At 41.6% G+C, this 14,924-nt stretch overlaps 1 protein-coding gene across 4 annotated transcripts in view; it reads right to left on the bottom strand.

Annotated features, from left to right (window-relative positions):
* Positions 1-518: 518 nt before the first annotated feature.
* Positions 519-14,924, bottom strand: part of UBE2E2 (ubiquitin conjugating enzyme E2 E2) — a 358,295-nt gene continuing 343,889 nt past the window's right edge. Inside the window, exon 6 of one of the 4 annotated variants that reach the window (XM_082460779.1) lies at positions 519-1,322. In XM_082460779.1, the coding sequence (XP_082316905.1) occupies positions 1,225-1,322 (98 nt within the window). In that variant the 3' untranslated portion in view covers positions 519-1,224. Of the gene's footprint in view, positions 1,323-1,920; positions 2,040-2,080; positions 3,896-14,924 lie in introns of those variants that run through there. The other 3 variants (XM_082460778.1, XM_082460782.1, XM_082460777.1) reach the window with 3 other exon arrangements.

The raw sequence follows: 14,924 nt of genomic DNA on the forward strand, positions 1-14,924 counted from the left end.
GAAGGTCAAAGCCAGACAGACATACTCTTGTCACTGAATGTGCTGACCATGACAGATATGAGGTGGGTTTACTTCCTCCACTAAAATTATGGTGGAAAAACAAACTCCAAACTCAAGGGCAATCACCGTAACAATCTTAAGAGGAAAAAGAAGAGAGAAGTAAGTCCAAACGTAGTCTGACACAACGATTAGCTCAGACCTCACTTTCACTAGAAGCCTATTTTTGGAGTCACATATTTGAATTATTGCATCAAGAAGGCTGTAACAGAAAAGATGTCCATGAGAAAGTGATGTGAAGCCAATATGCAAAAATGAGAGTGATCGGAAACGACCATAAAATCATCAGGCTATTGACGGCTGGGGAAATTCCGCATGCCAAGCAACTCAACTGCGAGGAAATATTAGAGGCTTGAGATGAAAAAAATACACCTGAATCTGTAATTGAATTAGACAAGCCTCGCTGCCTGGAGAACTCTGCTGGTCACCAGGATGCAAAGCAAACGCTGGGTCACCAGAAGCGCATTTATCAGCCACAGTGATTTATTGAGTGCTTTAATAATACAAGTGTACATCAACTGATCCACAGTCAAAAGTGGCAGGTCCCTAAGAAATTTACAAGCACTTTAAGTAAATCAAAATACATATTATTTTGTTCAATCCAGCAGTCTTCTGTGTGGGGACAGAAGGCCAGTGATAAACAGAGTCTCAGTAATGCACAGTGATTCTGATTGAAGCTTTTGTACAAAAATCTGGTTCCCAGTAGCATGCACCCACCGATAAAGACTTCAGTACAAAAAAATTAACCCTAAGCATTACGTTGAAGTAGAAACGAGATAGAATTCTGAACTCGTGTTTTCCCGAAGATCACAGGAAGGGAAAAAGGATCCAAAGAAAACGAACAACAAAAAAAAACAAAACCACACAGGAAAACGAAGCTTTGAAAGAAAGCTCGTATTATTACAGATCTGACATTGTTTGCACTGAAAACAAACGTTCCCATCCACGTGGAGGTGGGATTAAAAAAAAAAAACCCAGATCTTTCAAGTTAACAGAAATTAAACAGGGAATAAAACGGGAAGGGGTGGGGAGCAAAGGAAAGGGAGGGGGGGCGGGGGATGGTTGACATTCCATCACAAAACGGTTCCAAAGGTGATAAAAATAAGACACGCAGAGCCGAGGTGCGGGGCCCCGGTGCACTTGGTGAGCGTGCCGCGGGCCGGGGCCCTATGTGGCGTACCGCTTGGTCCACTGCCTGGCCATCCGGTCGTGCTCCGCCCTGTTGGTCATGTACTGCGTGGCGATGCTGCCCACCAGCGGGTCAGCTGGAAAGGAAGCAGAGGCGGGAGTCAGTCAGCGCCAGCAGCTCGGCCTCTGCGAGGCTGGGGGAGAGCGGAGGGTCTGCAAAGCTGGCCCCGGTTCAGGGCGTGAGCAGAGAGGTGAGGTGCTGCGCTCTGCAACCGAGGTCACCTTCGCCGTGACCTGCAAGTGACCCGCCCCGGAGACCCTGCCCCGGAGACCCCATCTCACCCCCGCCGCCTGACGAGCACCTACCTGTGCTTTGACTGCTGCCTCTTGTCACGTCTCCAGACGAGCGTGACTCTCTCTGTCCCCCACCACACATATGCTTCTCCCCCTCCTCCTCCCCTGGTTTTCAGGTAGATGTTTATTTCACAGGGAAGATGCAGGTGGGCTGTGGGCGGGGCCTGCGGGGTCCTGGATACGATCCCCTGGGGGAAGGGGGCGGGGGAAGCCTTGCCAACTCCCCGACCTGGGTTGCCCAGGCAGGGGTCCAGCAGCAGGTTAGTGACCCACTGACACAGGGCGACAGGCTGCGCTTCTGCCTCTATATTTGGGAATATCAAAGCCACAGAGCTCTCTACTACATAGACAGCGATAGATGTTAGTCACAGCTAACCCTCACTGACTTACCACGTCCTAAAACTTTAACACAGGGGAGGCTGGCACGGGATGAAACTGCAGCCTAAGGATGGGGGTCGTCAGGGCTGGAGCTGGGCCCTGACTGCAGGTCTCCTGGGACACTGCTCCACCCAGACGGGATCAACGGTTAATGAAAACAAGTCAAGGCAACGAAAAAAAAATGTAATTTAGGTTTCTGGAGATCCCAGAATCCACCCGTTTCCCTCCATTCTCTAATCTCATTTCTTCCCTGAGTTTTATTTCCTGTATTTTTGGTGTTGAGAATTTGAGTGTATTAGGGCACGTGGATAAGAAAGAACCAAAAGGGAAAAGGAAAAATATTAGCAAAAGCTAACGTTAAATATGAAAAAAAGAAAATAGGTAACGAATATGGAAGTGGGTTTGTGGTCTAATACCACCTCATAACTCGGGAAGATTCTGAGAGTCTGCTAAGACCCAGTAAGACATTCAAGGTCACACCTTCGCAATAACCAAGGTATAACAGGAATACCACCTTTCTATGATCTGCTGATGCTGATGATAACAAAGCTTTTGAAAGTCCTCCCGACAAGACTTTGCTTTTATTTTTTAATTTTTGTTACAGTTCTAACATTATATTACACCATTTTTTTTTTGTTTTTGCTTTTTTGTTTTCTGGCTGTGCTAAGAGGCTTGTGGGATCTTAGTTCCCTGACCAGGGATCAAACCTGGGCCCCCTGCAGTGGAAGCGCCAAATCCTAACCACTGGACCGCCAGGGAAGTCCCCAAGACTTGCTTAAGTTTTAACAAACCTCACTTAAGTTTTCTTGGACTTGTGCTAAGTTTGTTATAATTATTCTAGAGAGAGGCCAGTTTCTTATATTCACTTACATCACAATGATAGTCAATGGGTGTGTTCGGAATGTCTGCCTCTCTGCCTACTCTTTGTGACTCTTGTCCTTCACTCTCCCAAATGGTGAAACTCTATCACTTCAACCAACAGAGCCAGGGTTCAAGATGATTGAAACCAGCAGTACCAGATGTAGACACAAAACACCTGGGATTGACAAGATACTAAAAAAAAAAATGTTGTCTTTCAGATCAGACTAAGTAATGACCTTATTAGAGTCTAAAAAGGGCCAAAGAGAGGTCTGAGTCACATTTCTCTACCTTTGAAACAAATCATCTTGTTTCAATTTCTGGAATGCAAAGCCTTAGGGCGGAACTTGGGCACCTTCGACAGAGCTTACGTCTACATCGCTCAAGACAGCTGTTTGGTTAAACACGCTCTACATTAGTGATGTGTGCTAAAGAGCCATCTGTACTTCCTGACTTAACTGGTCGAGGTAAAGGACAGGTTTCATGTCAGAAGAAGGACCAGTGACATTAATGTTCTAGTGCAAATCTACCCTCACTGAGAGTGGGCATACTGGGAACAAGAGTCTCCTGTTTTAGCACAAAGGAGGGAGAGGGAGAAGGAGACAGTGGGGTGAGAAAAGCATCCTTACTATTTCAACAGGGGCAGAGGGGAAAACCTCAAAAACACGGTAGAGTGTTATTGATAAAACTCACATGCGTTGTGCAGACATTTTTTTGTATGCTTAAATAATTAGCAGTAAATTCCTTTGAGTTCCTTTTTTTTAGTTTTTTTTTTTTTTTAGATTTATTTATTTATTGATTGATTGATTGGGTCTTCGTTTCTGTGCTAAGGCTTTCTCTAGTTGTGGCAAGCGGGGGCCACTCTTCATTGCGGTGCGTGGGCCTCTCACTACCGTGGCCTCTCTTGTTGCGGAGCACAGGCTCCAGATGCGCAGGCTCAGTAATTGTGGCTCACGGGCCTAGTTGCTCCGCGGCATGTGGGATCTTCCGAGACTAGGGCTCGAACCCGTGTCCCCTGCATTGGCAGGCAGATTCTCAACCACTGCGCCACCAGGGAAGCCCGAGTTTCTTTTATAATACCTTTTCAAGCTCGATTTTGAAAAGAGAAATATTGTTCCATCTGCAAAATTATACATGCTAAATATAAAAACAATAATTAACAATTTCAAAAAATCACCTCACACAGTACACAGGACAGAAAGTTGTAAGTGAAAACCGTCTGCAAATTCACTGAGAGAAGTACTGTTAACATTTTGACTTACATCTTCCCAGACTTCTTTTCTAAACATACAATTTTAAAAAAAGATCATAGTCTGCTTTTGGAACCTTTAAAAAAACTCACTGTATGGTGAATAACTTTTTATATCAATAATTATATCCTACTTGATCATTCTTATTTGATTTGATTTTTTAATTGAAGTATAACTGACTTATATTACTATATTAGTTTCAGGTGTACAACACAGTAATTTGATAATTTTATAGATTATATACTCCATACAAAGTTCTTATAAAACACTGACTATATTTCCTGTGCATCATTTTAAATATTAATCTGAATTAATAACCAGTCTTCTGTTTAGAGACATTTGGGTTTTCCTTTTTTTTTCTTTTTCTGCTTTATAAACAATGCTGTGAAGAACATTATTGTGTGCGCATCTTTGTAAATTTATGCAAATCTTAAATTTAAAGTATTAATGAAGGAATAAAGGTATAAAATGAAGGAATTTAAAAATCATGTGTTATCAGTCAAATAGTTCTTAAATGCTAAAATGTTTTGTTGAATAGAAAAAAGTTAAGACTACAAGTAACTGAATTGAAACTATGCAATAAATGTATATCCAATGATCATCGCAGTGAATTTAGTGGAATGAGATACTCCTTTTGTAGTATATTTATAATTATGACTTGAAGTAAGATTGAATCTTGTTATTGGGTTTCACATTTCCTGGATACAGATACTCCAGGGATGAAATAACAGTCTCCAAACATAAACTACTCGGCCTTATTTCTCTAACACTTTCTTTCTACAATAAAAGGAAAATTTCCCCATCATTTTGGATTCTAGATTGTTACTACTCCCCCAAGGCTTTGGCAGCCTTTGAGATGATCATCTATCAGTCTTCCTCCTCTTTACTAAAGAAAAGCCACAAAGTTCACCCGTGAATAAGTAAACTGAAATTCAAGTCTCCTACATGGCCTGCTTTTGGTCAGTAATTATTTGAATTTCTGAGAAGAAGAGCATGTTCACACCTGGCTCCTCTCACAGCAGATGGTTATTATTACTGATTATTAGATGGTTATTATTCCTGGTTATTAGATGGTTATTGTTACTGATTCTCCTAATTAGTAGTGTGGTACGTATGAGAGGGTCCCTGGGGCAGAGGTACAGGACTCACGGTGTGGTCAATGGAAAATCTCGGGGCTGGGAGCTGAGAACACAATGTTCTCCATCAACAGACCTCTAAACCACATCGCCTCATCTGTGTATAAAAATCATGCCATCATTTTTGCTGGCACAAGACGAGCTGGGAAATAGTAGCCTCCGTGGAAGTGTAAGACGGAAAGATCACTGATGACGGGTGACACATCTTCTTCCTCCTTCTCTACTTTCCTGTCTGACCTCTGCTTCCCTACACAGCGCCAGGCGCCTGAACAACAAGCATGGTTATTTGCAAGTGAGTGAAAGGTGATCTCAGTGCTCTGCCCCCTCCCTTTTTTTGGAGATTCGTGTTACGTGCACCTTTGATTCCAGAAGAGAAAGGCTCAGGTGACTGACTCCTGCAACCCCGTCTGAAGGCTCACCTCTCCGTGACGGGGGCTATACTGGAAACACTGGAAACCAGAAGGGTTCACAGCCCTTCCAGGAAAGGAGGGAGACAGGGGTCAAGACTAAAGGGGGTAAGAAGCAGCTGAGTGGTTAGAGGGAGCGGAGAACGACAGGGAGATGGCTGAGCTGCCCAGTGATTCCATGTGCAAGGCCAAAGAACATTCTCTCTTGGTTGGTAGGTGGTATGGGAGAAATCACATGGCAAAGAAATGTTGACTCCCTTTTCTTAAGACAACACATATATTCTCAAAGAAACACAAACAAAACCAGTCCAGTGTGATGGAAAAGGGGGTGCGCTCCGGGTCCAGATTGCCTGCCTTTGTACCTTGGTTCCACCGATAACCGCGTCATGTCAGGCAAAGGACTTAATTTCTCTGTGCCTCGGTTTCCTCAACTGCACAATGAAATTGCTATAGTTGTTGTTATAAGAATGAAATGAACTGCTCTATAGTTGTTATAAGAATGAAATGAACTGATTATTGTCAGGCACATACAAAACTTCTGCTATCATTTTCAAAATGAAGACAGGAAAATGAATATTCATGTGCACCTTAAAAAAATATAAATCTGATTGTCTTCTTGAAGACATTCTCTTCAGATAAAATCCAAAGTCTTTAGCATGTAATTATTAGAGAAATGCAAATCAAAACTACAATGAGGTACCACCTCACACCAGTCGGAATGGCCATCATCAAAAAGTCTACAAATAACGAATGCTGGAGAGGGTGTGGAGAAAAGGGAACCCTCTTGCACTGTTGGTGGGAATGTAAATTGATACAGCCACTATGGAGAATGGTATGGAGGTTCCTCAAAAAACTATAACTAGAGCTACCATATGATCCAGCAATCCCACTACTGGGCATATATCCGGAGAAAACCATGGTTCAAAAGAATACATGCACCCCACTGTTCACAGCAGTACTATTCACAATAGCCAAGATGTGGAAGCAACCTAAATGTCCATGGACAGATGAATGGATAAAGAAGATGTGGTACATATATACAATGGAATACTACTCAGCCATAAAAAAGAATGAAATAATGCCATGTGTGGCCACATGGATGGACCTAGAGATTATCATACTAAATGAAGTAAGTCAGACAGAGAAAGACAAATATCATATGATGTCACTTCTATGTGGAATCTAAAATATGACACAAATGAAGTTATCTATGAAACAGAAACAGACTCACAGACACAGAGAAAAGACTTGTGGTTGCCAAGGGGGAGGATGATAGAGGAGGGATGAATTGGGAGGCTGGGATTAGCAGAGGCAAACTATTATACATAAAATAGATAAACAACAAGGTCCTACTGTAGAGCACAGGGAACTATATTCAATATCCTGTGATAAACCGTAATGGAAAAGAATAGGAAAAAGAATGTGTGTATATATATGTAACTGAATCACTTTGCTGTACACCTGAAATTAACACAACATTGTAATGCAACTATACTTCAATAAAATAAATTAAACAAAAACAAAAACAAAACCAACAAAGTCCTTAGCACGGCTCCCAAGAGCATCATGATCTAGACCTAATCTTTCCAGCCTTCTCCACCCATGCTTTACACCAGAATCAACAACTCGCAGCTTCTCCGATAAGCCCTCCAATAAGCTCTCTGCACCTTTGCTTCTGCGACGTCCTTTGCCTGGTGGGCTTCTACGAATTTCTCCACATTTAGCTCAGGCATAGCCTCCTTGGGGATGCTTCTAGGGGCTTTGTAGCAGGCTTATGTGCCCCATTTCTGTTTTGTCTGTTCGCACCTCTATCACTGCTGAGAATGCTGCCTTTTAGTTGTCTGCTGTATATCTACATTTCCCATGGGACTGGAGCCCATGCGTTCAGTTGTTCATCAACTATCACTGCGTCCCTACTACATTCCAGGTCCTGCAGAACTAGTGCTAAATAAGCAAACTCCTGCCCTCATGGGACTCTGCCTGGGCCCCTCTGTCTCCGTTTCCCTCTCGTTAACCCCATGTTTACTGCGATGTATGAATGGATAGAAGAACATAAGACAAGTAAGTAAGGAACACACAAAATAACAGCCAGAAAGAGCAGTTACTCCATAAGGCAGGTGTCCCTCTGTAGCATTATATGCTGGCTCATCATAGAAGTTTCTTCTCTACACACGACTAGCAAGTCAGCAAAGGGGACCTGATGGAGAGTGTGACAGCTTTCTTGTCACTTTTCTCCTTTTTTTTTTTAACTTATTTTTTAATTTTTTTGTATATAAGCAGGAATCCTTCCTTCCTTCCTCCCTTCTTCCCTCCCTCCCTCCCTCCCTTTCTGGCTGCATTGGGTCTTTCGTTGCTGCACGTGGGCTTTCTCTAGTTGCGGCGAGCGGGGGCTACTCTTTGTTGTGGTGCGCAGGCTTCTCATTGCAGTGGCTTCTCCTGTTGCAGAGCATGGGCTCTAGGCTCACAGGCTTCAGTAGTTGTGGCACGCAGGCTCAGTAGTTGCGGCTCACGGGCTCTAGAGCGCAGGCTCAGTAGTTGTGGCGCACAGGCTTAGTTGTTCCGTGGCATGTGGGGTCTTCCCGGACCAGGGCTCGAACCCATGTGCCCTGCATTAGCAGGCGGATTCTTAACCACTGTGCCACCAGGGAGGTCCTAACTTAATTATTTTCTTATTGAACTTTGTGGTTTGCACTTTGCTGTTTCTTGGATTCTTCAAGGCTATAAACCACTGCTTCTCCAGCTGTCCCACTATCCCCATGATGAGCGCTTACTCACCAAGTCACTGGAGGCTTTCTGTGGGTCTGCCTTGCAATGAGGAATAGCTATTTTTTGTGTCTTTCATGGAACTTTTCTTCCATGGTTTGATTTAACCTAGTTTTATTTAAATCTTTTATAAAATTAAAAAGTAATTGATGCTCATTATAATAAATTCAAATAATAAAGAAGCATGTATGATGTCAAGAATACGATCTTCTTCCCTTCAATTTCCCACCATCTCAAGGTAACTGCTGTTAATGGTTGGATGCTCACTCCTCCAGACTTTTTTCTTTATTTATATTTAAACCCAATGGGAATCACATGATTCTGCAACTTGGCTTTTCCTCTGGGCCAATATACAGTAGTTGTGTTTCTAAGATACTAGAAATAGACCTAGCTTATTATTTTTAATAATTACAGGGCATTCCTTTGCACAGTTATTCAGCATTCATTTTCCCATCCCCTATTGATGCACATTTATTGATACATTAGATTTGATTTTTTGCTATCAGGACTAGTATTACCATCTTGTATACATCTTTGAGCATAGGTTTGTGTCGTTCTGGAGGGTAGATTCTTCTAGGTGACAGTGTTGGGCCAGAGAGTACAGTACACATTTTAAATTTTTGCCAAATACTGTCAAACGGCCCTTCAATAAAAGGATGTACAATTTATCCTATCTCTGGACATTCTCCCTAACATTGCATTACCAATCTTTAAAAATTGTTTTTGTCAAGGTAACCAAAAAAAATAAAAAAATCCCTGTCATTGTTGTATCTGGATCTAACTTGATGTCTACTGAGGTTTAACATGTTCTTGTGTTTGTTCACCATTTGTATTTCTTCTCCTGTGATGTGCTTGTTCATGCCTTTTAAAAAAAAAAAAAATTTATTTATTTATTTATTTATTTATTTATTTATTTATTTATTTATTTATGGCTGTGTTGGGTCTTCATTTCTGTGCAAGGGTTTTCTCTAGTTGTGGCAAGTGGGGGCCACTCTTCATCGCGGTGCACGGGCCTCTCACTATCGCAGCCTCTCTTGTTGCAGAGCACGGGCTCCAGATGCGCAGGCTCAGTAGTTGTGGCTCACGGGCCTAGCCGCTCCGCGGCATGTGGGATCTTCCCAGACCAGGGCTCGAACCCGTGTCCCCTGCATTGGCAGGCAGACTCTCAACCACTGCGCCACCAGGGAAGCCCCTGTTCATGCCTTTTGTCTATTTTTTCCTTACTATCATGAAGGAGTATTTTACATATTATAAATATTAAGCATGCACTGAAGATCAGCTTTGGCCTCAGTATTCAGCCAAAATTGCTTTAGTCTTTGGAAGACTGAACAGACAAATGCCTCCTTTGACGTTATTTTGAGCTTTGTTGAACTTGTGGAGATCAAAGATCAGGTTACCATCATATTTAATAAATATAGATCATCTTTTGGACTTATTGCTAACATCTGAATACTGGTTTTTAAAATGTTGGTAAGCATGATGAATGTTAACTTGGGACTGAAAATCTCTTTCAGTCGAAGACAAACAATATGACATACAAGGAAAAGATTAGGAACTGTCTTCACATGTATTCATACAAACGCTCAAAGTGAGATGGAAGCGTAGCTATCATAACGGAGAAGGCTTCTGGCAGAAAACAGGCCTTACGATTGTCCACTGCAGATACTAAAACTGAGAGTAAAGCACTTGTAACAACCAGCGGCTGCCGGCAGAGAAAGCAGTGCATCCAATGATTGTGTGAGTCAGGAAATGAATGCAAACATTAGAGATAAAAATGTGAGGGCAAAAATCTTCTGTTGGCTTCTTAAATATCCAGAAGACATCGTCTTTAAGCGTTTTGCACGCAGCTTCGGTTTGTGGGAGGGCTGCAAGGACACTGCACCGTGATCTTTTAAGTCTAGGGGTTGAGGAGGTAAGTCTTCACCTTTTTGTTACCATTAGAGAAAAAAGAAAGCAAAATCTGATCTGATAGCAAAATCTCCACGAAGAGTAACCCACACTGGGATAGACAGCCAAAGAAAAACATGCTTTTCATCAAGCGAAAACATCTGTCTAAGTCTTGCAAGTGTGCAGAGGAGTTTCCCAGTAGCTGGCAGTGCTAAGAAATTGTACTGCGCCATCATCATGACAAACTTTAAAAACATATCTAATTTATCATGAAATTTAAAAAAAAATTTTTTTTGGCCACTCAGCTTGTGGGATCTTAGTTCTCCAACCAGGGATTGAACCTGGGCCACGGCCGTGAAAGCACGGAGTCCTAACCACTGGGCCACCAGGGAGTTCCCTCTAATATCTAATAATATTATAGTATTACTTAAATTCTTAAAATAAAATTTCATATTTATTCTTGTATCTCAGAAGATCACTTTATGGTGGGAACATTCAGCATTGCCTTAGGTTGTTCATTAATTTTAATGCTGGCTGTTCAGTATTCAGCCAAAAATAAATTCAGTGCACCTCTAAGGAAAATACTATTTATCTATTATATGTGAAGGAAATATTTTCTCCCAGTCTTTTGTCCTTTAACCTAGTTTATAGTGTCTCTTGCCATTACAAGTTTAAAGTTTTTCAGTACTTAAATAAGTCAATCTTTCCTTAATATTTTTTAGTGTGATGTCATGTGTATTTGACAAAGGCCTTCTGCACTCACTCCAGTATTTTAGAAATATTCTCCTATATTTACATACAGTAACCATCTGTGCAATGCTAGCTTTATCACACATACGATTCCCATACGTATCTGGACTTGACTCTGTACTTGATATTCTTTCATTCGATTAATTTGTCTTTTGCTTTATTTACTCCTGTTTTTCTTGCTACTGTTTTACAGTATGTTTGATATCTGGTAGGATAAGTTCTCACGTGTCCCCATTTCTTTCCTTCACTAAAGTTTTACTTGGAGAACTGTAATCTTGAGGCTAAGACTTGGAGCAATTAAAGCTAGTTCACCCCAGGGTATAGGAATTTCACATCTCTTTGAAGAATGTTATCAAGATTTAGGAATGACTGAATTCCTCAGGGTCTACTAATTAAAAATCAAGTGAGTAGGACAAAGTTAAGGTTTTTTGTAGTTTGGAATGTGGGAAAACCAGACCATTAATTATAGGCCTAACCCAGACCAGAAAGGTTGTTAAGTACCCTGAAAAAAAAAAAAATCATATATACATAGTGTGTGTGCATGCGTGTGGCCCTCGTGGCTCATAAAGCGATTTAGGGAGAACGTTACCATGTCTATGATTTAAACCAAGTGGTGGATGTTATCCAACTAGATTTAACTCTGAAAATGCTAAATAAAACTGCATACCAGTCTAGCAAGATATGCTATTACCCCAGAATTAATAACTAGTGATGCTAAAAGAGGAATCAAGTACCCCAACTTCTAAAGAGACATGAATACCTTCCTCAGGACTTGCTAAGAGAAGAGGAGCTGGGGGGCTTCCCTGGTGGTGCAGTGGTTAAGAATCCTCTCCCAAAGCAGGGGACATGGGTTCGGGCCCTGGTCCGGGAAGATCCCACATGCCGCGGAGCAACTAAGCCTGTGCGCCACAACTACTGAGCCTGCGCTCTAGAGCCCGCGAGCCACAACTACTGAGCCCGCGTGCCACAACTACTGAAGCCTGTGCGCCTAGAGCCCGTGCTCCGCAACAAGAGAAGCCAGTGTAATGAGAAGCCCGCGCACCGCAACAAAGAGTAGCCCCCGCTCGTCGCAACTAGAGAAAGCCTGCACGCAGCAACGAAGACCCAACATAGCCAAAAAAAAAAAAAAACCCAGCCATTCTCAAATATCAAATTACATAAAGTTACAATTAAGTAATTTATAAAGGTAATCAATACTTAAAACCATTTCTTAATTATTTTACTGCTATTATTATTTATCGTCATAGTTTTTTTTAAGGTCTTTTCTATCCGTATGGTGGAAAAACACCATGTGCTACTACTGTGCATCTTGTCCCGATTACACACTCAGGAAGGTCACATAAGTAGCTTGAAATCAGCAAATGCTACAAATGAGGACTTGATTTACTGTTTTGTTGATTGTCTGTGGTTAAGAAAGTGATGGAGAAAATGGTAATAGTGCAGATTAAACTTAAAAGTGTTATCATGTCTAGATCCTTGCACAGTGAAGAACATAAACACTGGAGGATATATTCTTCCAGCCCATGAAACCATTATCTGATTCAGAAAGAAGTTGCTCATGACACTAACCAGTGAAGTTCTGACACTCTTTTCTTTGTTTTACTTTGGTCTTAGTTTTTAACTATGTATGAAAATATCACCCAACATTCCTGTTAGAACCACACTCATTTGTCAGTTACAGCTGCAAAAGTCACTGTAAGTCTTCTGAGAATGAATCAGCTACATGGAATTGGCAGTAAAGAGTGCTGTATATTTTATTATCTGTAAACTGCGTACATTTTTACATCAGTAAAATGTATAATAAATGTATCTACGTACATATGTGCATACAACCACCCCTTCCAGCCCCTGCCCATTTCAAAGTTACCAATACCCATGGGGAAGGGCTTAGCGAAGGAAGTTGAGCCGGGGCTGGGTCTTCTACATCAGGGGACTGGGAAGTGAGACCTCGGATTACCGCACGTGAAGCAGCAAATCAGGTACAGGGATGCCGCCCTCATCCTTTATCTGACCCCACAGCCTAGGAGTCAGGACTTGGAAAGGGAGAGAAGAGGTGTCTGAGAACCAGACCTGCTTGCTCCACCCTGACGGAGTGGAAACAGGAAATTAGATTTAAATCAGTATGAGAGGAGAGTTTAAAAACCGACAAGACTGACTTTTCTATGAACTGAAAGTAACCCGAATGCTGCTAAATATTGTTAAGGGATAAAAAAGCAAAATTCAACAAAATGTGGCCTAAAGCAGTGACTGGAGAAAATTAAGGCCAGTCCATATTAATGCCCCCTGAGTTGAGATGGCTCAACAAACAATACGAATACACTGGCTATAACCGAAACTATACTGTGGATAAAATTTTTTTCCAAACGTCAAAACTTGTCCTATCAGCCTACACAGCAGTGCTATGTACCCTAAATCAATGTGTGTTTTGAAATAGAAAGCGTCTGTTAGACTAGACTCATCCACAGAGCAGCACAGAGGGTGCAACCCTACTGAGAAGCTACTGGATTGCAATTCCAGGCTTAGTTAAACAATAATTCCTAATGAACTCTCAGAAAATATCCTTACAGTATTGGACTTGTTTAAGACACCAGAGATTCACATTGCTTTCCCCCAAACATTGGGCTGGCTGAAAAGTTCGTTCGGTTTTAAGTAAAAATAAAAGACACTTTTCATTTTCACCCAGAACTTTACTGAACAACGTATTCGCTAATCAAACAAACTTTTTGGGCAACCCAATGCCTCTGCAAAAAGCTATGGCTGCAGCAAGTAGGAAAGAGTCAAAGATGCTGAGATATCAAAGCTAGATTTTTTTAAAAAGCAGCTTTACTGAGATATAATTCACATACCATATAATCCACCCATTTAAGGTGCACACTTCAGTCGTTTTTAGTACATCCACAGAGTTATACAGTCACCGCCACAATCCACTTTAGAATATTTTCATCGCTCCCAAAAGATACCTTGTATCCTATACCTCTAAATCCTCCAGCCCTAGGTATCCACTAATCTTTCTGTCTCTGTCTATTTACCTGTTCTGGACATTTCATATAAATGGAATCATTCAACATGTGGTCTTTTGTGACTGGCTTCTTTCACAAAGCATAATGTTTTCAAGGTTCATCCATGTTGTAGCATGTAACAGTACTTCATTCTTTTTTATTGCCAAATAATATTCTATTGTGTGAATATACCACATTATATTTATCCATTCCTTAGGTGATGGACATGTGGGTTGTTTTCACTTTTTGGATATTGTGAATATCCAAATGCTGCTGTGAACATCTGTGTACAAGTTTTGCATAGACCTGTTTTCATTTCTCCTGGGTCTATACCCAGCAGTGGAATTGTTTGGTCATATGGGAACTCTACGCTTAACCGTTAGATGAACTGCCAAAATGCTGTCCAAAGAGAATTTCACATCCCTCCCCAGCAACGTGTGAGGGGTCCAATTCTCCATGTCCTCACCAACACGTGTTAGTATCTGAGGATGCCAGATTACAAAGACAGAATAGCTTACACCCATTGGCCTCTACCTACCAGGTGTCCAGTTAAAAAAATATATACCATATTCCCTACAAACATTTGTTCCTGCCAACCATGGAAAATAAATTCTCTGAAGTTGGAGTATTTTTCTCATGGTCTGTGTCTACGAGAGACCAAAGATTATCCTGATCCTGCCTTCCCTCTAATTCTAACCCTGATGGAAGTAAAAATGACAACGATAATCTAATGACTTGTTTGTAATGCACACCTTTTCTTCAATATAAAAAAATACTTTTTAATCCCACAGTCCTCAGTTGTAGTCTGCCCACTAAAAACTAGTATTCTAATGTATCAGTTTCCCCCTCACGGCATCTTTTCTGTTCACACTGCTATTCGGTGCGGAAAGCAGGACAGGAGGTTGTGTGAGAGCGGCTGTGAACACAGCAGTCGTGCCCTAGATGCATCGCACACGT

The sequence above is a fragment of the Balaenoptera physalus genome (genome assembly GCF_965194825.1).
Source record: "Balaenoptera physalus genome assembly, chromosome: 4".
NCBI lineage: Eukaryota > Metazoa > Chordata > Mammalia > Artiodactyla > Balaenopteridae > Balaenoptera > Balaenoptera physalus.